Source organism: Oncorhynchus nerka, linkage group LG27, assembly GCF_034236695.1.
Source record: "Oncorhynchus nerka isolate Pitt River linkage group LG27, Oner_Uvic_2.0, whole genome shotgun sequence".
In the NCBI taxonomy this organism is placed as follows: domain Eukaryota; kingdom Metazoa; phylum Chordata; class Actinopteri; order Salmoniformes; family Salmonidae; genus Oncorhynchus; species Oncorhynchus nerka.
The window spans coordinates 46,360,356-46,385,542 of record NC_088422.1 but is presented as its reverse complement, the minus strand read 5'-3'; the positions used below and the strand labels follow the sequence as shown (position 1 = coordinate 46,385,542).

Here is a 25,187-nt window from a genome sequence, read left to right as displayed (position 1 = left end):
CACGCCAAGGTTCTTAGCGCTCTGGGAGTAGGACACAATGGAGTTGTCAACCGTGATGGCGAGATAACTTCACTGGACTATATGTAAACTATATGTAAACTGGAAACCATATATCCTGAGGCTGCATTTATCGTAGCTGGGGATTTTAACAAAGTAAATTTGAGAACAAGGCTACCTAAATTTTATCAATCAACTGATTTCACTACACGCGGGTGGAATACTGCTACTCTAACTTCCGCGATGCATACAAGCCCTCCCGCGGCCTCTCTTTGGCAAATCTGACCACGATGCCATCTTGCTCCTACAGTCTTATAGGCAGAAACTCAAACAGGATGTACCAGTGAATAGAACCATTCAACACTGGTCTGACCAATCGGAATCCACACTTCAAGATTGTTTTGATCACGCATACTGGGATTTGTTACAACATCGATCTACTCACTAACTCTGTGAGTGAGTTTATAAAGAAGTGCATTGGAGATGGTGTACCCACTATGACTATTAAAACCTACCCTAACCAGAAACCATGGATGGATGGCGGCATTCGCGCAAAAACTGAAAGCACGAACACATTTAACAATGGAAAGAGGTCTGGGAATATAGCAGAATATAAACAGTGTAGTTATTCCTTCAGCAAGGCAATCAAACAAGCAAAATGCTGGTACAGGGACAAAGTGGAGTTGCAATTCAACGGCTCAGACACAAGACATATGTGGCAGGGTCTACAGGAAATCACAGACTACAAAAAGAAAACCAGCCACGTCACGGACACCAATGCCACGCTTCCAGACAAACTAAACACATTCTTTGACTGTTTTGAGGATAATACAGCGCTACCGTTGCGGCCCACAAACAAGGACTGCACCTCCCCCTCTCCTTCTCCATGGCCGATGGGAGTAAAACATTTTAACGGGTTAACCCTCACAAGACTGCTGGCCCAGATAGCATCCCTAGCCACATCCTCAGAGCATGCGCAGACCAGCTGGCTGGTGTGTTTACGGACATATTCAATCGCTCCCAATCCCAGTCTGCTGTCCCCACATGCTTCAAAATGACCACCATTGTTCCTGGACCCAAGAAGGCAAAGATAACTGAACTAAATTACTACCGCCCCATAGCACCCACTTCTGTCATCATGAAATGCTTTGAGAGACTAGTCAAGAATCATATCACCTCCACATTACCTGGGTGCAAGCTCAGTCCCCTCCTGTACTCCCTGTTCACCCACAACTGTGTGGCCATGCACACCTCCGACTCAATCATCAAGTTTGCAGATGACACAATAGTAGTGGGCTCTATTATTACCAACAACAACGAGACAACCTACAGGGAGTAGATTAAAAAATGTATATTTTTTACCTTTATTTAACCAGGTAGGCTAGTTGAGAACAAGTTCTCATTTACAACTGCGACCTGGCCGAGATAAAGTAAAGCAGTTTGACACATACAACAACACAGAGTTACACATGGAATAAACAAACATACAGTCAATAATACAGTAGAAAAAGTCTATATACAGTCTGTACAAATGAGGTGAGATAAGAGAGATAAGGCAATAAAATAGGCCGTAGTGGCAAGGTAATTACGATATAGCAATTAAACACGGGAGTGATAGATGTGCAGAAGATAAATGTGCAAGTAGAGATTTGGGGGTACAAAGGAGCAAAATAAATAAATAAATACAGTATGGGGATGAGGTAGTTGGATGAGCTATTTAGAGATGGGCTATGTACAGATGCAATCATCTGTGAGCTGCTCTGACAGCTGGTGCTTGAAGTTAGTGAGGGAGATATGAGTCTCCAGCTTCAGTGATTTTTGCAGTTTGTTCCTGTCATTGGCAGCAGAGAACTGGAAGGAAAGGCGGCCAATCTAGGAATTGGCTTTTGGGGTGGCCAGTGAAATATACCTGCTGGAACACGTGCTGCGAATGGGTGCTACTATGGTGACCAGTGAACTGAGATAAGGCAGGGTTTTACCTAGAAGACTTGTAGATGACCTGGAGCCAGTGGGTTTGGTGACGAGTATGAAGTGAGGGCCAGCTAACGAGAGCGTAGAGGTCTCAGTGGTGGGTAATACATGGGGCTTTGGTGACAAAACGGAAGGCACTGTGATAGACTGCATCCATTGTTGAGTAGAGTGTTGGAGGCTATTTTGTAAATGACATCGCCAAAGTCGAGGATCGGTAGGATAGTCAGTTTTACGAGGGAATCTTTGGCAGCATGAGTGAAGGAGGCTTTTTTGCAAAATAGGAAGCCAATTCTAGATTTAATTTTGGATCGGAGATGCTTAATGTGGGTCTGGAAGGAGAGTTTACAGTCTAACCAGACACCTAGGTATTTGAAGTTGTCCACATATTTTAAGTCAGAACCGTCCAGAGTAGTGATGCTGGACGGGTGGGCAGCGATTGGTTGAAGAGGAGGCCACGGAGGCCACGGAAGGAGAGTTGTATGGCATTGAAGCTCGTCTGGAGGTTAGTCAGCACAGTGTCCAAAGAAGGGCCAGATGGTTACAGAATGGTGTCGTCTGCATAGAGGTGGATCAGAGAATCACCAGCAGCAAGAGCAATATCATTGATGTATACAGAGAAGAGAGTCGGCCTGAGAATTGAACCCTGTGGCACCCCTATAGAGACTGCCAGAGGTCCAGACAACAGGCCCTCCGACTTGACACACTGAACTCTATCATAGAAGTAGTAGGTGAACCAGGCGAGGCAGTGATTTGAAAAACCAAGGCTGTTGAGTCTGCCGATAAGAATGTGGTGATTGACCGAGTCGAAAGCCTTGGCCAGGTCGATGAATACAGCTGCACAGTATTGTCTCTTATCGAAGGCAGTTATGATATCGTTTAGAACCTTGAGCGTGGCTGAGGTGCACCCATGACCAGCTCGGAAGCCAGATTGCATAGCGGAGAAGGTACGGTGGGATTCTAAATGGTCGGTGATCTGTTTGTTAACTTGTCTTTCGAAGACCTTAGAAAGGCAGGGTATTATAGATATAGGTCTGTAGCAGTTTGGGTCTAGAGTGTCTCCCCTTTGAAGAGGGGGATGAACGCGGCAGCTTTCCAATCTTTGGGGATCTCAGACGATGTGAAAGAGAGGTTGAACAGGCTAGTAATAGGGGTTGCAATAATTGCGGCAGAAAGAGAGGGTCCAGATTGTCTAGCCCGGCTGATTTGTAGGGGTCCAGATTTTGCAGCTCTTACAGAGCATCAGCTATCTGGATTTGGGTGAAGGAGAAATGGGGAGGCTTGGCCGAGTTGCTGTGGGGGGTGCAGGGCTGTTGACCAGGGTAGGGGTAGCCAGGTGGAAAGCATGGCCAGCTGTAGAAAAATGCTTATTGAAATTCTCAATTATTGTGATTTATCGGTGATGACAGTGTTTCTTAGCCTCAGTGCAGTGGGCAGCTGGGAGTAGGTGCTCTTATTCTCCATGAACTTTACAGTGTCCCAGAACTTTTTTGAGTTTGTGCTACAGGATGCAAATTTCTGTTTGAAAAAGCTAGCCTTAGCTTTCCTAACTGCTTGTGTAGATTGATTCCTAACTTCCCTGAAAAGTTGCATATCACGGGGGCTATTTGATTCTAATATAGTACGCCACAGGATGTTTTTGTGCTGGTCAAGGGCAGTCAGGTCTGGAGTGAACCAAGGGCTATATCTGTTCCTGGTTCTATTTTTTTAATGGGGCATGCTTATTTAATATGGTGAGGAAAGCACTTTTAAAGAATAATCAGGCATCCTCTACTGACAGGATGAGGTCAATATGCTTTCAGGATACCTGGGCCAGGTCGATAAGAAAGGCCTGCTCGCTGAAGTGTTTTAGGGAGCGTTTGACAGTAATGAGGGGTGGTCGTTTGACCGCAGACCCATTACGGATGCAGGCAGTGAGACAGTGATCGCTGAGATCTTGGTTGAAGACAGCAGAGGTGTATTTGGAGGGCAAGTTGGTCAGGATGACATCTATGAAGGTGCCCGTGTTTACGGATTTGGGGTTGTACCTGGTAGGTTCCTTGATAATTTGTGTGAGGTTGAGGGCATCTAGCTTAGATTGAAGGATGGCCGGGGTGTTAAGCATGTCCCAGTTTAGGTCACCTGAAAGTATGAACTCTGAAGATAGATGGGGGGCAATCAATTCACATACGGTGTCCAGGGCACAGCTGGGGGCAGAGTGTGGTCTATAGCAAGCGGCAACGGTGAGAGACTTGTTTCTGGAAAGGTGGATTTTTAGAAGTAGAAGCTCGAATTGTTTGGGCACAGACCTGGATAGTATGACAGAATTCTGCAGGCTATCTCTGCAGTAGATTGCCACTCCGCCCCCTTTGGCAGTTCTATCTTGTTGGAAAATGTTATAGTTAGGGATGGAAATTTTGGTGGTCTTCCTAAGCCAGGATTCAGACATGGCTAGACATCGGGGTTAGCAGAGTGTGCTAAAGCAGTGAATAAAACAAATTTGGGGAGGAGGCTTCTAGTGTTAACATGCATGAAACCAAGGCTTTTACGGTTACAGTAGTCAACAAATGAGAGCGCCTGGGGAATGGGAGTGGAGCTAGGCACTGCAGCGCCTGGATTAACCTCTACATCACCAGAGGAGGAGTAGGACAAGGGTACGGGTAAAGGCTATAAGAACTGGTCGTCTAGTATGTTCGGAACAGAGAGTAAAAGGAGCAGGTTTCTGGGCGCGATATAATAGATTCAAGGCATAATGTACAGACAAAGGTTTGGTAGGATGTGAATACAGTGGAGGTAAACCTAGGCATAGAGTGACGATGAGAGAGATCTTGTCTCTATAAACATAATTTAAACCAGGTGATGTCACCGCATGTGTGGGAGGTGGAACTGAAGGGTTAGCTAAGGCATATTGAGCAGGGATAGAGGCTCTACAGTGAAATAAGACAATAATCTCTAACCAGAACAGCAATGGACAAGGCATATTGACATTAGGGAGAGGCATGCATAGCCGAGTGATCATAGGGGTCCAGTGAGTAGTTAAACTGGCTGGAGACACGGCGATTCAGACAGCTAGCGGGCCAGGGTTAGCAAGCTAGCAGAAGGGCCTTAGAGGGACGTCGCGACGGAAGAAATCTGTTGTAGCCTCCTCGTGCGGTTCCGTCAGCAGACCAGCCATGATGGATTAGTAGGGTTCCATGTGGTAAAGGGTCCCAGTCAAATTGGAAAAATAGGTATAGTGACCCAAGAAATTGGCCGATGGACCTATTCAGCTAACAGTCCTATATGCTCTAGACAGCTTGCGGGCCGCTGCTAGCAGGCTAGCTGATGGGCTTTCAGGGGACGTTGCTACGGAGGGGCCTGTTGGAAAAAGAACCCCCAGGCAGATTACCTCGGTAGTCCAGTCGTGATGGATTAGCAGGGCTTCGCTTTGCCAATTGGCAAAATAGGTATTGTAGCCCAAGGAGTGGCTGATGGACCTCTTCAGCTAGCCGGGAGACGGGCCTAGCATGAGCTAGCTCCAGGCTATGAGCTAGCTCTTGCTTCGGGACAGAGACGTTAACCAGGAGTAGTCACGCGGATTGCAGCTAGCTACCTGCGATAATCCAGGAGAAAATGTCCAGAGCTTGCGATAGGAATCCGGGGATATGGAGAGAAAATAAGTCTGCTATGCTCTGGTTTGAATCGCGTTGGCGAGAGATTTCCAAGCTAGAGGTTAGCTGATGACCACTAGCAGTGGTTAGCTGACTACTAGCTAGTTAGCTGGCTTGCTTCTGTTGGGGGATTCCAGTTTGAAAGTAAATAAAAAATACTTTAGAAAATAGCAGATCATACCACATTGGGTGAGGCGGGTTGCAGGAGAGTATATTGAAGTTGAGGTTTAGGAAAAATATAAAAAAGATATGCGAAAAACGAAGATATATACACGGGACACGACAAGATGACAAGAAGAGGACAAAGACGTCTGATTGCTACGCCATCTTGGATAACTTCCGACCTCAACTGTATACACAGGTGAGGGCACTCGGAGTGTGGTGTCAGGAAAACAACCTCTCACTCAATGTTAACAAAACAAAGGAGATGGTCGTGGACTTCAGGAAACAGCAGAGGGAGCTTGTCTTTGGCATCCCAATATGAACAGCGTAGCTGGCAATACACTCTTAACCCCTGCAACCAGCGAGTACATAAAATATCCTCCATTCAGGCTGCAAAGGCATCTGTTTCCTCCTAAACTAGTTGAATGTTGTGCCACCCGAAAAGAAAACAGGAAAAATATGCATTTTACTTAATAAAACACAATTTCGATTACCATGCACCCAAAGAACAGTGGCTTCCATCATTCTTAAATGGAATAAGTTTGGAAGCACCAAGACTCTTCCTAGAGCCGGCCGCATGGCCAAACTGAGCTATCTGGGAAAAGGGCCTTGGTCAGGGAGGTGACCAAGAACCCGATAGTCACTCTGACAGAGCTCCAGAGTTCCTCTGTGGAGATGGGAGAACCTTCCAAAAGGATAACCCATCTCTGCAGCACTCGCGAGACAGAAGCCACTCCTCAGTAAAAGGCACATGACAGCACACTTGGAGTTTGCCAAAAAGCACCTAAAGGACTCTCAGACCATGAGAAACAAGATTCTATGGTCTGATGAAACCAAGATTGAACTCTTTGGCCTGAAAGCCAAGCATAACGTCTGGAGGAAACCTGGCACCATCCCTACGGTGAAACATGGTGGTGGCAGCATCATGTTATGGGGATGTTTTTCAGCGGCAGGAACTCAGACTGGGGAGAAGGTTCACCTTCCAACAGGACAATGACCTGAAGCACACAGCCAAGACAACGCAGGAGTGGCTTCGGGGAAAATCTCTGTGTGGCCCAGCCAGAGCCTGGTCTTGAACTCAATCAAACATCTCTGGAGACCTAAAAATAGCTGTGCAGCGACACTCCCCTTCCAACCTGACAGAGCTTGAGAGAATCTGCAGAGAAGAATGGGAGAAACTCCCCAAATACAGGTTGCCAAGCTTGTAGCGTCATTCCCAAGAAGACTTGAGGCTGTAACCGCTGCCAAAGGAGCTTCAACAAAGTACTGAGTAAAGGGTCTGAATAGTTATTTAAATGTAATCTGTTATTTATTTATTTTTGCTAACATTTCTAAAAATCTGTTTTTGCTTTGTCATTATGGGGTATTGTGTGTAGATTTATGAGGGGAAAAACAATTGAATACATTTTAGAATAAGGCAGTAATGTAACAAAATGTGGAAAAAGTCAAGGGGTCTGAATACTTTCCGAATGCACCATGTATAGTCTGATATACCACAAATTTCAGCCAATCAACATTCAGGGCTAGAACCAGTTTTGCGTATCTGATTAATTATAAATCCGACAGTTGAGTTTGAGTGATGAAAGTTGAACACAGGGTGTGAAATCGTTATAAATGGCCCATTTGCGAGATTGACTTGTCATTTCAATAGGCATAGGCTACAGACTAAAATCGGCGTTCATGATTGCATTTAAACTTTGCCTTAGTTTGCCTAGATAAAGGCAGATAGCCTATTTTTTGTTGTTGAGAAATGTCATGGCGACCGCGGTCCAATCCGCAAACAAAATATTTTGACGACATAGTTTCCAATGTATCCCAGTGGGTTGAACCACTGGGCAGATTGAGTCAACACATACAGTAGACTGTTAATACAAGACGTCAGAAATAACTACGCCCTCTAGGGGTCTCGGCGCTAATTTAATCATGATTTTAGGATAATTTGTAGCGTATTTTATAGCTGAAACTCATCAGTTTGGTTTATAGTACAACATCGAATAAAACCCCACATTTAATGTAAGTATTTCACAGCTGGTAAAACTATCGTGGAGAGAAAATCTCTCCATCTTTCAGCTAAAAATAATTCCGTGTGTGCTATAATTTGTTTACAATCTCTTGACACGCCCTTTATGGCAGTGAATCGGCCCCGTATGTCGAAGGACTACCTCTGTCGAAACCACACTTTCGACATGCCTAAAGAAATGTCTGACTTGCATAGTTCAACGAGTAGTGACTCACATTTAGGGTGTCTCCCTCCTGCTCAAGGCGAGCTCAACTTTTATTTTCTTTCCCTCCACCCTTTCACCACCGCTTGCATTCTTCCAATCATTCACCACGCTGTGTGCACGCGAGTTCAAAATAGTTCCTGTTAATTTGTTTAGTATATTTGTGCGTTCTATTTGCCTTTGAAACTAACGGCATTGTTGTCACTGGATTAAGTTTTATTTGTTGTTATGGGGGACTTGATTTCGAGCCACCTGGATGAGGGCAAGCGGGAGATCATTAAAGGTGAGTGCGTTGGGATTTTGTCAACATTTGCTTTTACCACAGTAATACATGTTTTGTGTGTACATACATACATTCTACAGATCATAAATGCGTGAATAAGAACTAGAGAACTGAACAGTATAGCCGTCATAGTCAATGTTACCAGCAGCATTTTAGTGATCTGAATGGAAACACTGTCGTTCTCTATCATGAATATAGCAGGTAAAGTAAACTACTAGGCGTGTGTCTAATATATGGATTAGTTCGATTCCAGTTCCCAAGTTTTAGTGTTACCATAGCTCTCGAAAACCGCTCTCCATTGGTAGGGTTTTCAGCTTACATTCGCCCAAGGTTTGCTCCATGTGAACAACAATTCTGATGCTGTCTTTTAACGTTCAGAAGCGTCAATCAGCGCGTTTCAATCTGGTTTTCAAAACATATTCTTATCTTTTAATATAAAAAAGATGCACATACTCTAGCAGTTTTGAACAGATCCGATCCACAAGTTGTGTGCCCCCAGTCAGCATGGTCTCAGACTTGACGTAACATAGTAAATGTAATTCCAGGATACGTTTAAATTAGTATATTTTAGATTTGGCATGGGTACAAAAGACAAAGATTTACTTAAGGCAAAAGCGAAAGGTGGGTCGGTGGACATACAATTGAAGTCGGAAGTTTACATACACTTAGGTTGGAGTCTAACTCGTTTTTCAACCACTCCCCAAATTTCTTGTTTACAAACTATAGGTTTGGCAAGTCGGTTAGGACATCTACTTTGTGCATGACACAAGTAATTTTCCAACAATTGTTTACAGACAGATTATTTAATTTATAATTCACTGAATCACAGTTCCATTGGGTCAGAAGTTTACATACACTAAGTTGACTGCCGTTAAACAGCTTGGAAAATTCCAGAAAATGACAGAGCAAGGGGAACCACTACTTCAAGGTCTCAGAGCAAGTGACGTCACCGATTGAAACGCTATTTAGCGCGCACCGCTAACTAAGCTAGCCGTTTCACATCCGTTACACTAGCTAATCTGTCCTGGAATATAAACATTGAGTTTTTATTTTACCTGAAATGCACAAGGACCTCTACTCTGACAAATTAATCCACACATAAAATGGCCAACTGAATCGTTTCTAGTCATCTCTCTTCCTTCCAGGCCTTTTCATCGTTGAACTTATATGGGGATCGCATCTAAACCTTCATAGTATTACCACGACTACAGGCAAAACAGTTTGTCTTCCGTCTTTCAACAGTTCGTCTTTCAATATAACCAATGAGGAGATGGGAGAGGCAGGACTTGCAGCGTGATCTGCGTCAGAAATAGGAATGACTTCTATTTGCTGTTGGCATCGCAGACACTCTTTGGCGCGCGCAATAATTGAATAACATGGATTTCTACATTTTATTTTGCGACGCTCGCGCAGATGTGTCCGGTCTGGTCAGCATGTTAGCATTCTTCCAAAGTTGTGGCAAAATGGCTTAAGGACAACAAAGTCAAGGTATTGGAGTGGCAATCACAAAGCCCTGACCTCAATCCTATAGAAAATGTGTGGGCAGAACTGAAAAAGCATGTGCGACCAAGGAGCCGTACAAACCTGACTCAGTTACGCCAGCTCTGTCAGGAGGAATGGGCCAAAATTCACCCAACTTATTGTAGGAAGCTTGTGGAAGGCTACCCAAAACGTTTGACTCAAGTTAAACAATTTAAAGGCAATGCTACCAAATACTAATTGAGTGTATGTCAACTTCTGACCGACTGGGAATGTGATGAAAGAAATTAAATCTGAATTAAATCATTCATAAATAATTGAATTTACCATAGGTGGGCATTAATATGTAGTTGAGCCCCCCCCCCCCAGGCTTTCTACTAGATGTTGGAACATTGTTGCGGGGACTTGCTTCCATTCAGCCACAAGCATTAGTGGGGTCGGGCACTGATGTAGGGCGATTAGGCCTGGCTTGCAGTTGGCGTTCCAATTCATCCAGAAGCGATGGGGTTGAGGTCAGGACTCTGTGCGGGCCAGTCAAGTTGTTCCACACCGATCTCGACAAACCATTTCTGTATGCACCTCATTTTGTGCATGGGGGTATTGTCATGCTGAAACAGGAAAGGTGGAAGCACAGAGTTGTTTAGAATGAGTTAACTAGAACTAAGGGGCCTAGGCCAAACCATGGAAAACAGCCTTAAATCATTATTCCTCCTCCACCAAACTTCACAGTTGGCACTAATCATTCGGGGCAAGTAGCATTTTCCTGGCATCCGCCAAATGCAGATTAATCTGTCAGACTGCCAAATGGTGAAGTGTGTCCACTGCTCTAGAGTCCAATGGTGGCAAGCTTTACACCACTCCAGCCGACGCTTGTCATTGTGCATGGTAATCTTAGGCTTGTGTATGGCTGCTCGGCCATGTAAACCTAATTCATGAAGCTCCCGACAAACAGTTATTGTGCTGACGTTGCTTCCAGAGGCAGTTTGGGACTCTGTAGTGAGCGTTGCAACTGAGGACAGACAATCTTTACTCGCTTCAGCACACGACGGTCCTGTTAGCTTGTGTGGCCTACCGCCTCGCAGCTGAGCCGTTGTTGCTCCTATGCGTTTTCACTTTACAATAACAGCACTTACAGTTGACCTGGGGCAGCAATAACAGGCTAGAAATTTGACGAACTGACTTGCTGGAAATGTGGCATTCTATGACGGTGCCACGTTGAAAGTCTCTGAGCTCTTCAGTAAGGCGTTGCACCTTCTTCACCACACTATGTGGGTGGACCATTTCAGATTGTCAGTGATGTGTACGCTGAGGAACTTGAAGCTTTTCACCTTCTCCACTGCTGCCCTGTCGATGGGGGTGTGCTGTCTCCTGAAGTCCACGATCAGCTCCTTACTTTACTTTTGTTGACGTTGAGGGAGAGGTTATTTTCCAGGCTCCACTCTGCCAGGTCCCTCACCTCCTCCCTGTCGGCCGTTAGCGTCTATGAATGGGTTAGTGTCACTACAGACGCTAGTCTGATTAATCAGGCTGTAATACACAATGAATTGGTATATACAGCCTGTAACTTTTGAATGCAAAATCATGTAAATGTTCCTTAAATGCTAGAATGTTGAATAAAAAGTTATACAAAAATGTGTGGATTGTTCTCAATCTTCCCACGATTCAGAGTATATTATTTTCATTGTCATGGAATGCTTGGTTGAATAGCTATTGACAAGAGAACCGAATATCCAAAATAAAACTTTACCTTGTTGCCAAACCATATACCTTCCGGCTCTCTAAAAATGTGGTGAACAATATTTTCCTGTGGATATTTTGTCTCAAATTCTGAGCAGCTGAAGGACAAAATGCATAGAGAAATGTTAAGTTCAAATGTAACTTTTTTTCAGCATTCTGTCTTTTATGGAACATATATACGATTTTGCACACGTTTCAGGCTCTATATACCAATTCATTGTGTATTACAGACTGATTAATCAGACAACACAGAGACATGGTTTAAAGTGTGTGGGGGAGGGGGGTATTGTTAATTTTCTATGTAAATCCCCTTTACTTGAGTTGATATTAATGTAAAGCCCACGTGGCTGTGGCAATGGTGACCATAAGGACTGAGTTTTATCTCACTGTATAATCATACTCTTGTGCAGCAGTCTGTATAATCCCAGTAGCTTCAAGGGCCTGCCTGTAGGAACTTGTCCACAGGCAGCTGAGAGGATGTGCCTTCATCAGAGAGGAATAACACATGATTAACAGGGTTTCTTTTCTGAGTAGAAAAGTCTTGGGCAGGCTGTCAGTTGTTTCGGGCCATCTACAGTACCAGTCAAAAGTTTGGACACACCTACTCATTTCAGGGTTTTAATTTATATTTACTATTTTCTATATTGTAGAATAATAGTGAAGACATCAAAACTATGAAATAACACATATGGAATCATGTAGTAACCAAAAAAGTGTTAAACAAATCAAAATATATTTTTCAAAGTAGTTACTCTTTGCCTTGATGACGGCTTTGCACACGCTTGACATTCTCTCAACCAGCTTCACCTGGAATGGTGTTTCAACAGTCTTGGAGTTCCCACATGTGCTGAGCACTTGTTGGCTGCTTTTCCTTCACTCTGCTGTCCAATTCCTCCCAAACCATCTCAAATTGGATTGAGGTCAGGTGATTGTGCAGGCCAAGTCATCCAAACGGATGTTAGTATTCGAATACTTGAGTATTAACTTTGTTGAGGGGGGATATTTGGCCATATTTTAACACTGAAGCCTTTTTCTAAATTAAAATATCCATGTGACGTTACATACAAGTGTATACCATGACATTTCTAATTATTCATTTGAAAAGCTTGTCGTTTTATTAGTCGTTTTTATGATGTGCGTGGTGCTCCCCCAAAAAAGACATGTGGCCGACCAGTAGCCTTGACCTGTGTAGCTTTGCCAAGTTAATTGGCCAACATAAACTACAAAGAGACTCAATGTGTAGCAAGTGGAGTGCAAGTGTACTAATGCAATACAAGATGGAATTAAAAGTAAGCGACATGAGGAGTAGGCTACAACGAGCAACCAACAGGTAGGCTGCTGTTTTTTCTGAACCGGGCTGGGGAGAAAGCGTAGCAGGTGGCCTCCGTTAACCTAGCTAGCTTCTCTTGGCTACTCCAGTCAACAGGCACTGTTATATGGGATGATAAATAACATTGTGGCTTTCTACAAGTCTTTAGCTGTAGCTGAGTTGCCTTGGCATCTCTCTCTCCCTCGTTCTGCTCGCCTCAACACAACGCCCCGTACCTTCTGCAGCGGAAGCAATAGAGCGCCAGCTTCTCCCTCACTCAGCAGGGCTTAGGTAAAAATAGGTATTTAGAATATCCGGATATCCAACGAAAATTCATGATACTATTCGAATAGTGAAATTATTTCAAACTCCCATCCCTAATAGCTAGACAGTCAGGGAGAATCTTTGATTATTTATTTTATGATGCATTCAGGAGTTTATTTTGTTGTCATGACATAAGGCCACCATTGATTTTGTTATAAAATTTGAGGCACTCCGATAGCATAAACTGCGGTAAAATGTGTAGAATTGCTGGAAATCTGCTTTAAAACTGCAAAATGTTACCTCCACCACATGGAAAAAGGTGTAGAAATGTGCTTTAAAACAGCTTTCGGGCTCCCGACTGGCACAGCGGTCTAAGGCCCTGGATCTCAGTGCTAGAGGCGTCATTACAGACACCCTGGTTTGAATCCAGGCTGTATCACAACCAGCCGTGATTGGGAGTACCATAGGGCGGCCCACAAATGGCCCAGCGCCGTCAGGGTTTGGCTGGTGTGGGCCGTAATTGTAGATACGAATTTATTCTTAACGGATTTGCCTAGTTAAAGGTAAAAAATGTATTATGATAATAATACATTTTGTCACTGTGGCCAACAGGAGGGCTTCAAGAAATACAGTACCATTGGCCATGCAACTGTCACGCCCACCACCTAAGCCCCATTTTGATCCAGAAAAGAACCCTGGGTAAGGGTGTGTTGGCCAACAGGAGAGAATGAAGGCTCCCTCCCAACATTGACATTTAGTATCAACACCTACCTAGCCGTAGCTCACCAATGCTTATATTCTTCATTGAGGTATCCTGACTCCTAATCAACTACCGATTTTTCTTTTGAATGGCCATGTGGCTTCATAAACCCTGGCTGCACACAATACATAAATATGAAGAATGTCGAGCTATCTTATGAAAAACCAAACATTTCTGTAGATAACAAGTGAAGTCTTTCTCTATTCCAAGTAATCCTGTGCCATTAGCAGGGAAACATCTTAGAGAGTGATCCTCTTGATGATAAAGGGAGCAACATTCTCTTTTGGAGTCATACTTTTAATGCGTTGGCCAGCCAATCCAGAGACCCATATCAGATGTGGAATTACAGGAATGCATGAAAAAAAGCATGTGTGCTTGTGGCTGGAAAACTAGAATATTTGGGGCCTTGGGTTGCAGTCAGTCTCTTGCGAGTCTCGGACAGAGAGCGGAGCGCCACACAGTCTCTAAAGTACTTACTGTCAAGGGCCTGAATACGTCAAGGTATTCAAGGGCCTGAATACGTCAAGGTATTCTTTCAGTCTGCTCTGAGGAAATGTCTGTTCGTTATTATGTGCTGAGACGCACATACACACACATAGGTGCCCGCCTGTTTGCGCACACAAACCACATATTTACCTTAACAGCATACCAGACAGAGAGGGACAGAACTCCTACTGAAAATCAGTCACTATATTCTGGATGTAGCCAAGGTGACTGTTCCCTTAGTTTGGATAGTTAATAATTGAATCATCAGATATCATTGTGTCATGACTCATTTCCCTGTTTTACTGGCTGCTTGGTGCGTTCTTCACATGTATATTCTGGTCCAGCTCTGTTGAGAGAGAGTTAGAGTTGCCTTGATGCTGATAGGATCTACAGTCAGGGAATCCCTCCACACGTGGCCATGTTCCAAGACTGAACATCATAACTGTATTCCAGTAACCCTTGAACGAGGTCATCATCTTGAGACTAGTAGGATAGGGTTGCAGCAAGAGCTCTGGCGGTCATGACATTTTGTCAGACGGTTATTGTCTTGAAAATGACTGCTGGTCTCACAGTAATTGACCGTTAATTAACATAAACATGTTTAGAATCTCCAGGCCTCCGTGCTTACAAGCCACTGATGCGTACCTTTGCAACATTTATATTTAAAAGAATAATAAATTAATTTTAATATACACCATCACAATAAATCCATTATTTATTTTAGGCAGGTCTAAAGAAAGAACCGAAACATACAGTAGGCCTACTCATATTATCTGGCTAGTTAATTTAGCGGACAAGATTTGCTTAAGTCCCATGCCATTATTTTATATGATTTTATAGTAAGAATAATATTATTGAACTTAGCTGCATGAAATAGAAAGGATATTGTTCCCATTCATATGCTCAGTCGCTATGGAAGTGGCTATGTCGAGCGTAAAAGTGATAATTTGAAACAGCTCCTATACGCTAGATTTAAAGTTATTGGCTAATTTAGTTGTGAATGATACAAACCTTTTAGAATGTCTTAGAAATCAAAATATATATGGGCTGCGTGATGTGATTAGGTTGACTATTTGAAAAAGTCGCAAAAAAAGCTTGCTCTCTGTTCCGTCCCTCAGACTGAACACGCTGTTCTCTCAAGGGATCATATTTTCACCCATCAGACTATTCTCAATTTAATCTGGTCTTTACTGATATGTAAAATTGGTTTAGATTTAGAATGGCACATTATCAAATGGGCAGGGGGAAAAAATACATGTCACCCGTAAGCACTTGAATAGTGAATGGAAGCAGTTTGTTTTCAAATCATGCCAGGTAGCCAACTCTGGTTTTCATAGTGGAACAGCAGAAAAAGAAATATAGTTGCAGCTGGGATCCTCCTCATTTTAGTGGCGACCATCAAAACTCTATCACAAAGGAATGCATATAGAAATGTCTGGGCTTATAAGAATTACTTATTTCACTTCATTCATCAACCACTGTTTGAGGAGCATGCAGCCTCTCTCTGCGTGAAAGGTGACATTCTGCCCAAATTCTGTATGCCATGGGCTCTCCAACCGTGATTCCTGCTGCTACCCAGTGGTTAATTCAGGAAACTAAGTGAAATCTGTTCGTGAACACTGACAGTAACTTTTTTGCAACAAAACATATGAAACTGTTTTACAGCCCATATCTCTGCGCACTTGAGAAATAAATTAAGGCGAGAGAGGAGATAGAAACGCTCGGTGGTGAGATATTCTGTAGCTAAAAGGTCATGTTTCAGCCTATTAATTATCAAAAATATCTTACTAGGCTATTCAAAATCGAATACAAATTCACTATAATTAACTCTGCAAGCCGCCCTGCACAATCAATGAAACAGCATCGCCTAGGCATATAAACTCAGCAAAAAAAGAAACGTCCTCTCGATGTGTAAATATTTGTATGAACATAACAAGATTCAACAACTGAGACATAAACTGAATAAGTTCCACAGACATGTGACTAACATAAATGGAATAATGTGTCCCTGAACAAAGGGGGGGATCAAAATCAAAAGTGTCCACCAGTTGCATTAAGTACTGCAGTGCATCTCCTCCTCATGGACTGCACCAGATTTGCCTGTTCTTGCTGTGAGATGCTACCCCACTCTTACACCAAGGCACCTGCAAGTTCCCGGACATTTGTGGGGGGAATGGCCCTAGCCTTCACCCTCTGATCCAACAGGTCCCAGAAGTGCTCAATGTGATTGAGATCCGGGCTCTTCGCTGGCCATGGCAGAACACTGACAGTCCTGGCTTGCAGGAAATCATGCACAGAACGAGCTGTATGGCTGGTGGCATTGTCATGCTTGAGGGTCATGTCAGGATGAGCCTGCAGGAAGGGTACCACATGAAGGAGGAGGATGTCTTTCATGTAATGCTCAGTGTCGAGATTACCTGCAATGACAACAAGCTGGACAGCTGATCCAGACCATGATGGACCCTCCACCTCCAAATAGATCCCGCTCCAGAGTACAGGCATCGGTGTAACGCTCATTCCTTCGACGATAAATGCGAATTCGACCATCACCCCTGGTGAGACAAAACCGCGGCTCGTCAGTGAAGAGCACTTTTTGCCAGTCCTGTCAGGTCCAGTGACGGTGGGTTTGTACCCATAGGCTACGTTGTTGCCGGTGATGTCTGATGAGGACCTGCCTTACAACAGGCCTACAAGCCCTCAGTCCAGCCTCTCTCAGCCTATTGTGGACAGTCTGAGCACTGATTGAGGGATTGTGCGTTCCTGGTGTAACTCGGGCAGTTGTTGTTGCCATCCTGTACCTGTGTGATGTTCGGATGCACCGATCCTGTGCAGGTGTTGTTACACGTGGTCTGCCACTGTGAGGACGATCAGCTGTCCATCCTGTCTCCCTGTAGCACTGTCTTAGGCGTCTCACAGTACGGACATTGCAATTTATTGCCCTGGCAACATCTGCATGCCTCCTTGCAGCATGCCTAAGGCACTTTCACGCAGATGAATAGGGACCCTGGGAATCTTTCTTTTGGTGTTTTTCAGAGTCAGTAGAAAGGTGTCTTTAGTGTCCTAAGTTTTCATAACTGTGACCTTAATTGCCTTACATCTGTTAGTGTCTTAACGACCGTTCCACAGGTGCATGTTCATTAATTGTTTATGGTTCATTGAACAAGCATGGGAAACAGTGTTTAAACCCTTTATAATGAAGATCTGTGAAGTTATTTGGATTTTTACGAGTTCTTTGAAAGACAGGGTCCTAAAAAAGGGATGTTATCTTTTTTTGCTGAGTTTATGATCTTTCCCAGACTCATGGATTAAAAGTTTGGAGCGTAGCATAAGGTAACCTGTCCATCCAGTATGTATAATAATATGGTCAACACTCAAAAGCGATTTACTAGAATTTGTTTAATTTTGGAGTGTAGGCTAGACAATATATAATGTTTTTTACCAAAGACACCTTAAATCTTTCAAAAATATATATATATTTCTGCCATGAGTAAAATGCAGTAGGCTGTTATATATTGTTTAACCACACAATTGTGATGTTTGTTGTGTTACAGCCTGAATTTTAAATGCATTATATTTAGATTTTGTGTCACTGGCCTAACACTGGCAATAATGTCAAAGTGGAATTGTTTTTCAACATTTTTACAATTTTTTTTTTTTAAATGAACAGCTGAAATATCTTGAGTCAATAAGTATTCGAGCCCTTTATGGCAACCCTAAATGAGTTCAGGAGTAAAAATGTGCTAAACAAGTCCCATAATAAGTTGCATGGATTACCTTGATTTTTGAATGACTACCATCTGTACCCTACACTTACACACCGAACAGAAATATGAATGCAAAACATGTAAGGTGTTGGTCACTTGTTTCATGAGCTGAAATAAAAGATGCAAGAAATTTTACATATGCACAAAAAGCACATTTCTCATGTTTTGGTCACAAATTTGTTTACATCCCTGTTAGCGAACATTTCTCCTTCGCCAAGATGATCCATCCACCCGACTGCAGGAATGTCCACCAGACCTGTTGTCAGATAATTGAATGTTCATTTACCTACCATAAGCTGCCTCCAACGTCATTTTAGAGAATTTGCCAGCAAGTCTAACCGGCCTCACAACCACAGACTACATGTAACCACGCCAGCCCAGGACCTCCACGTCTGACTTCCACACCTGCAGGATCGTTTCCACAACCGAAGAATATCTGCACAAACTGTCAGATGCTCATCTTCGATGGCCACTAGAACGCTGGAGAAATGTGCTCTTCATAGATGAATCCCGGTTTCAACTGTACCGGGCAGATGTTAGACAGTGTATAGGGTAGGGCGTTGTGTGGGCGAGCCCATGGTGGCGGTGAGGTTATGGAATGGGCAGGCATAAGCTACTGACCTCCAACACAATTGCACTTTATAATGGCAATTTAAATGCACAGAGATATCCTGAGGCCCATTGTCGTGCCATTCATCCGCCGCCATCACCTCATGTCTCAGCATGATAATGCACAGCCCAATGTCGCAAGGATCTGTACACAATTCCTGGAAGCTGAAAATGTCCCAGTTCTATCACGTCCTGCATACTAACCAGACATGTCACCAATTGAGCATGTTTTGGATCGATGGGTACGATAGCGTGTTTCAGTTCCCGCCAATATCCAGCAATTTCGCACAGCCATTGAAGAGGAGTGGGACAACATTCCACAGGCCACAATCAACAGGCTGATCAACTCCTATGCGAAGGAGATGTCGTGCTGCATGAGGCAAATGGTGGTCACACCAGATACTGACTGGCTTTCTGTCCGCACCCCTACCTTTTTGTGAACAACAGATGCATATCTATATTCCCAGTCATGTGAAATCCATATATTAGGGCTTAATCAATGTATTTCAATTGACTGATTTTCCTTATATGAGCTGTAAACTCAGTAAAATCTTGACTTGTTGCATGTTGTTTATATTTTTGTTCAGTGTAGTTCACATATGCCAGTCGTGGACTAATCGAACGGCTGAGAACTGTAGGGAGAAGGAAGAAGGTCACCTAGAGTTTGAGAGCTAGTGCATACCATACATTTACCCACCCACCCATAGGCTATTTAGCTGTTTAAGTGCAGTTGTTCAACATTTACTTCCCTAAAGTAATTAAGTATTCAATTTGATGTCAGGATGTGATTGGTAAAGATTTCGGCTGCATTCCAAAATGACATATATGACATATACAAATATTTTTGGTATCTCAGATTGTTCTGGATATTCTCACACAGAAACTTCATTAGGAGGAAGGATGTTTGATATGCATTTTACATTTTGTATCACTTTTTTGAAAATGATTTTGAAAGTTGCCATTTTAGGCCCTTTTTAGACCTATACATGCCTCTTGTAAGAAGACTCTGTGAACCCTACATGATACAGCAGCATATTGGTGTCATTTTACTCCTTATGTGCTCTTAAAAATGAAGTATGTTTAGATTCTTCATAACATTCTTCACATTAATTTATTCAACATTAAAAAATATTAATATGAATATCTCAAAAGTACTTCGTTTCGAACAATGTGCTCTTCAAACACATTACATTTCTGCTGCCTTTGGCCGCTTTCATGATTTTCAAAAAAATGGTTTGTGATACAAATGTAAAAAGCATATCAAACATCCTTTCTCCCAGTGAAGTTCTCCCTATTCCCTATATAGTGTTGCTATGGGGGACTTGAAAGTAGTGCACTAATATAGAGAGTAGGGTGCCCGTTTGGCTCTGCTCAAAAGTAGTGTCTTATAAAGAGATTAAAGTGCTATTTGAGACTGAGCGTTCTCCTGTGAGTCATTGGAACATGACAAGACAGTAACCCAGCTTTCACCCAGACTCAGCACTGCTGAGGCCCCCTACACAATTAGCTGGGACACGACGGCACACCAAATGAACAACCTAGCACAGCGTCAGCTAGTCTCACAATAACAGAGCCAAGATGCTCCCCATCTCTATTTCTTCCATCTTTTTAACTCGTTTATCTCTTCTTCTCCATGAAAATGGATTAAAGGGGACAATGAAGTGTTTCTTTGAATAGAGGATGGTAATATGGTGAAATGCAATTACCTTATTGCTCTCAGCCTCGGTGTTACTGCTTAACGGTGTAAAGATTAACTTTACAGTATACACAATCATGAATTTGACCTGGATTGCCAAACTAACACATTAAATAATGTGGCCCAGGTGAAACTCCCACATAGTTGCCAGGCTGAACATGTACACAATGCACAGAAGGATACTCTTCAGTCCGGGCACAATAGCATATTGTATCTGACTGCCAATTGTCTGCAATAGTGATTTGAATTACAGTACTCTGATTTTCAATTGCTCTTTTGTGCCTCCTAATTTGGGGCGGCAGGTAGCCTAGTGATTTGTGCGTTGGGGTCCCGAACAAGGCAGTTAACCCATTGTTTTCTGGTAGGCCATCATTGTAAAATATGAATTTGTTCTTAACTGACTTGTCTAGTTAAATAAAGGTTAAATACGTTTTTATATATATATAATGTGATTTTCTGGATTTTTTTTCCTCTCATGAAGTGTACCTAGTATGAAAATTACAAGCCTCATCTTTTTAAGTGGGAGAACTTGAGCAATTGGTGGCTGACTAAATACTTTTTGCCCCACTGTGTGTGTGTGTGTGTGTGTATATATATATATACATACATACATACATACATACATACATACATACATACATACATATACACACACACACAGTGGGGCAAAAAGTATTTAGTCAGCCACCAATTGTGCAAGTTCTCCCACTTGTAATTTTCATAGTAGGTACACTTCAACTATGACAGGCTAAATGAGAAAAAAAAATCCAGAAAATCACATTGTAGGATTTTTAATGAATTTATTTGCAAATTATGGTGGAAAATAAGTTTTTGGTCAATAACAAAAGTTTATCTCAATACTTTGTTATATACCCTTTGTTGGCAATGACAGAGGTCAAACGTTTTCTGTAAGTTTTCACAAGGTTTTCACACACTGTTGCTGGTATTTTGGCCCATTCCTCCATGCAGATCTCCTCTAGAGCAGTGATGTTTTGGGGCTGTTGCTGGGCAACACGGACTTTCAACTCCCTCCAAAGATTTTCTATGGGGTTGAGATCTGGAGACTGGCTAGGCCACTCCAGGACCTTGAAATGCTTCTTACGAAGCCACTCCTTCGTTGCCCGGGCGGTGTGTTTGGGATCATTGTCATGCTGAAAGAGCCAGCCACGTTTCTTCTTCAATGCCCTTGCTGATGGAAGGAGGTTTTCACTCAAAATCTCACGATACATAGCCCCATTCATTCTTTCCTTTACACGGATCAGTCGTCCTGGTCCCTTTGCAGAAAAACAGCCCCAAAGCATGATGTTTCCACCCCCATGCTTCACAGTAGGTATGGTGTTCTTTGGATGCAACTCAGCACTCTTTGTCCTCCAAACATGACGAGTTGAGTTTTTACCAAAAAGTTATATTTTGGTTTCATCTGACCATATGACATTCTCCCAATCTTCTTCTGGATCATCCACATGCTCTCTAGCAGGGGGACACATCTGGCACTGCAGGATATGAGTCCCTGGCGGCGTAGTGTGTTACTGATGGTAGGCTTTGTTACTTTGGTCCCAGCTCTCTGCAGGTCATTCACCAGGTCCCCCCTTGTGGTTCTGGGATTTTTGCTCACCGTTCTTGTGATCATTAGGGGTTAGATCTTGCGTGGAGCCCCAGATCAAGGGAGATTATCAGTGGTCTTGTATGTCTTCCATTTCCTAATAATTGCTCCCACAGTTGATTTCTTCAAACCAAGCTGCTTACCTATTGCAGATTCAGCCTTCCCAGCCTGGTGCAGGTCTACAATTTTGTTTCTGGTGTCCTTTGACAGCTCTTTGGTCTTGGCCATAGTGGAGTTTGGAGTGTAACTGTATGAGGTTGTGGACAGGTGTCTTTTATACTGATAACAAGTTCAAACAGGTGCCATTAATACAGGTAACGAGTGGAGGACAGAGGAGCCTCTTAAAGAAGAAGTTACAGGTCTGTGAAAGCCAGAAATCTTGTTTGTAGGTGACCAAATACTTATTTTCCACCATAATTTGCAAATAAATTCATAAAAAATCCTACAAAATGTTTTTCTGGATTTTTTTCTTCTCATTTTGTTTGTCATAGTTGAAGTGTACCTATGATGAAAATTACAGGCCTCTCTCATATTTTTAAATGGGAGAACTTGCACAATTGGTGGCTGACTAAATACTTTTTTGCCCCACAGTATAGTAGAGTCCTGTAAAATGCCACACTGTATGTTACAGTATGTACTAGGACTATACAGCACACGCATTACAATCGGTTGAGGGACAAGTATTGCGTAGGAGTGACCCCCATCTGATGTGAGATAATACACATGCCCTGTCAGCACTCCCTTCCTCCCCCTCACCGCTCTTGACAGTGGGGGAGAGACTTCTTATTCTTCATGAAGAACAAGAAACCCTCACCCATCCTCGCACTGCAGAGAGAACTCACACACACATCTGAATCACATTTCTCACACTCGGGCTCCAAACCTCTAGGGCACAGGGTTGGTTATTATGGGATCTAGTGTCAACTAAGGCTGCATCTAAAATGGTACCCTACTTCCTATATTGACCTATGGGCCCTGGTCAAAAGTATTTCACTATATAGGGGATAGGGTGCCATTTGGGATGTACGTAAGACAGAAGCCCACAGTACTGTAGGTTAGTTTTCATACAACACAATGTTTTGAAATTGAGTTTCCATTTTTGAGTCAGGTAAAGTTTTACGAACGGCAGCAACAGCACAAAGTCCGAGTCGGAGAGTTTGCTGTTCATCAGGAAAGATTTCAGTGGACCGTTTCACCTTCACAGAAAAGTTCCAGGGAAGTTTATTCAACTGTAGACTACAAGACACTAAAGGCCAGTTGAATAGGGGCAGTATTATCTGTGAGCCCAGATACCGCATGCTGTCTAGTTAGACATCATGTACTGAGAGAAATTAAGCTTTTCATTTTTTTTTTTAAGAAGTCCAGTGGTCCTGCCACCATGTGATCACGCCTCACAAACAACCAAGTAAATCCAAGGACAGTGTTGAGAGCATGTCAACTGTGTCATGCGCCAAATCAACCGCTCACACCTCATTGTGAATATTTTTAAGTGTTATGAAGTCTGCCAATGCCATACAGAGTGCTCTTTCAAGTTACCTTGTGACTTCAATCACTGGTAGGCTTTCTAAACACGTTTAACAGAGGATAAAGACTGCCAATCTGGCTGTATAATTTCATCGTGATTGCTATTCTAATGTCATATTTGGGTACAATGAGAAGTGTCACTGTCTCGCCTTGATCACATGAAACTAAGTCAGCATGTGACTCAATCAATTGACACACACACACACACACAAGCACTGTTGTATTTTGTGGTTGTTACTCCTCAGGCCTGTCATTCCAAGCTTTCAAAAGTGACCACACCCCCAACATGGGAACCATTCCCAGGCCAACTCTCTTTCCTAGCTCCCTCTCACTGGTTCAGTTTTTCAAATGGATTTTTTTTTTTTTTTTTGCTGGAGTGGGTCTAAGCCCTGAACTGATTTCCAGGTTTTGTTCCATCAGTAGCACTATGAAGACACTAGAGCCCCCCCCTGACTAAGTTGTTATTAATAGTTACGTAACGCAGACACTTCCTCACCAGTCAGCCAGCTGGCCCACCAGGACATTCCCCAAGCTTTGTGTCATCTTATTTTGGGAGAAATGGTTGGTCATACTCACATCCTAAAAAAAAAACCGCCATTCACTGTTTACTTAGTTCTAATTACCACCTTAAAAATGACTTGGGCCCCTGAGTGGTGCAGTGGTCTAAGACGCCACATCTCAGTGCCAGAGGCGTCACTGCAGTACCTGGTTCCAATCCAAGCTGCATCACATCCGGCTGTGAGTGGGAGTCCCATAGGGTGGCACGCAATTGGCCCAGCGTCGTCCAGTTTTGGCCCGGGGTAGGCAGTCGATGTAAATAAGAATTTGTTCTTAACTGACTTGCCTAGTTAAATAAAGGTTACACAATGACAATGTTTTGATCAAGAAGATCTTCATCAGGTCAAACAGAAAAGTTTTAATTACAGTGTTTGGCCTTTTCTATTCTTTAACCTTATTTCATTCCAATAATTAATAATAACATTAATTTTGGTGGGTGCTTATACAGTATTTGTCCTATTTCAAATGTTTTTTTTGCATATGGTCACAGCCAGTATTACTTCTTCTGACCTCACCATATTTTTGGCTTTTTCTGCAACAGAGTTGCAGTGCATTAGACTCACTTTAGCCTGGTCCCAGATTTGTTTCTGCGATCTGGCCAACTCCCTATGAAATTGTCATGTTTGGCATGACAATAGCTGACAAGGAGAGCAGAAATATACTGACACACAGGCTCGGCTCACTCCACCTAGAGGTGACCTATGTCCGAATAGTTGTGGCCTGTTTAACCATCCATTGTCTTTGACCTATAACTAAGGGATTAAGCAGTCAGAATCTGTGGGGGAGAGTTTAGTTGAGCAAGCATCTGGTGACTGGATGGGTTTGGACTGACTGGAAGAGTGGAGGAGCCACTTGCCGTTTTAGTCATCTGTCTACAGTCAGATGTTTGTTCAAGATGGATTGTGAGTCACTGCACAAACAGTGATACAGCTATGAAAGGCTACCCTAAAACCACCACCAACATGTCACCTGCTATTCCTTCTCTGTACCATGGTCCTCAAGTCTCTGATAGACCCACACTCGACTCTGATTACTTCCATCAGTAATCTGATGGAAGGCCTGTGTTGTGTTGGAAGGCCATAGGAAGGAGTGGCACAAGGTGGACTTTGCTGTGAGCCTAACATTCCCACAAATTAA

General features: G+C 43.0%; 1 protein-coding gene across 1 annotated transcript in view; it reads left to right on the top strand.

Moving 5' to 3' along the window:
* Nucleotides 1-7,907: 7,907 nt before the first annotated feature.
* The window catches only part of LOC115111887 (protein Niban 2-like), a 57,805-nt gene continuing 40,525 nt past the window's right edge, over nt 7,908-25,187 (top strand). Inside the window, exon 1 of the mRNA XM_029638413.2 lies at nt 7,908-8,261. Within this exon, the coding sequence (XP_029494273.1) occupies nt 8,207-8,261 (55 nt within the window). The 5' untranslated portion in view covers nt 7,908-8,206. The remainder of the gene's footprint in view (nt 8,262-25,187) is intronic.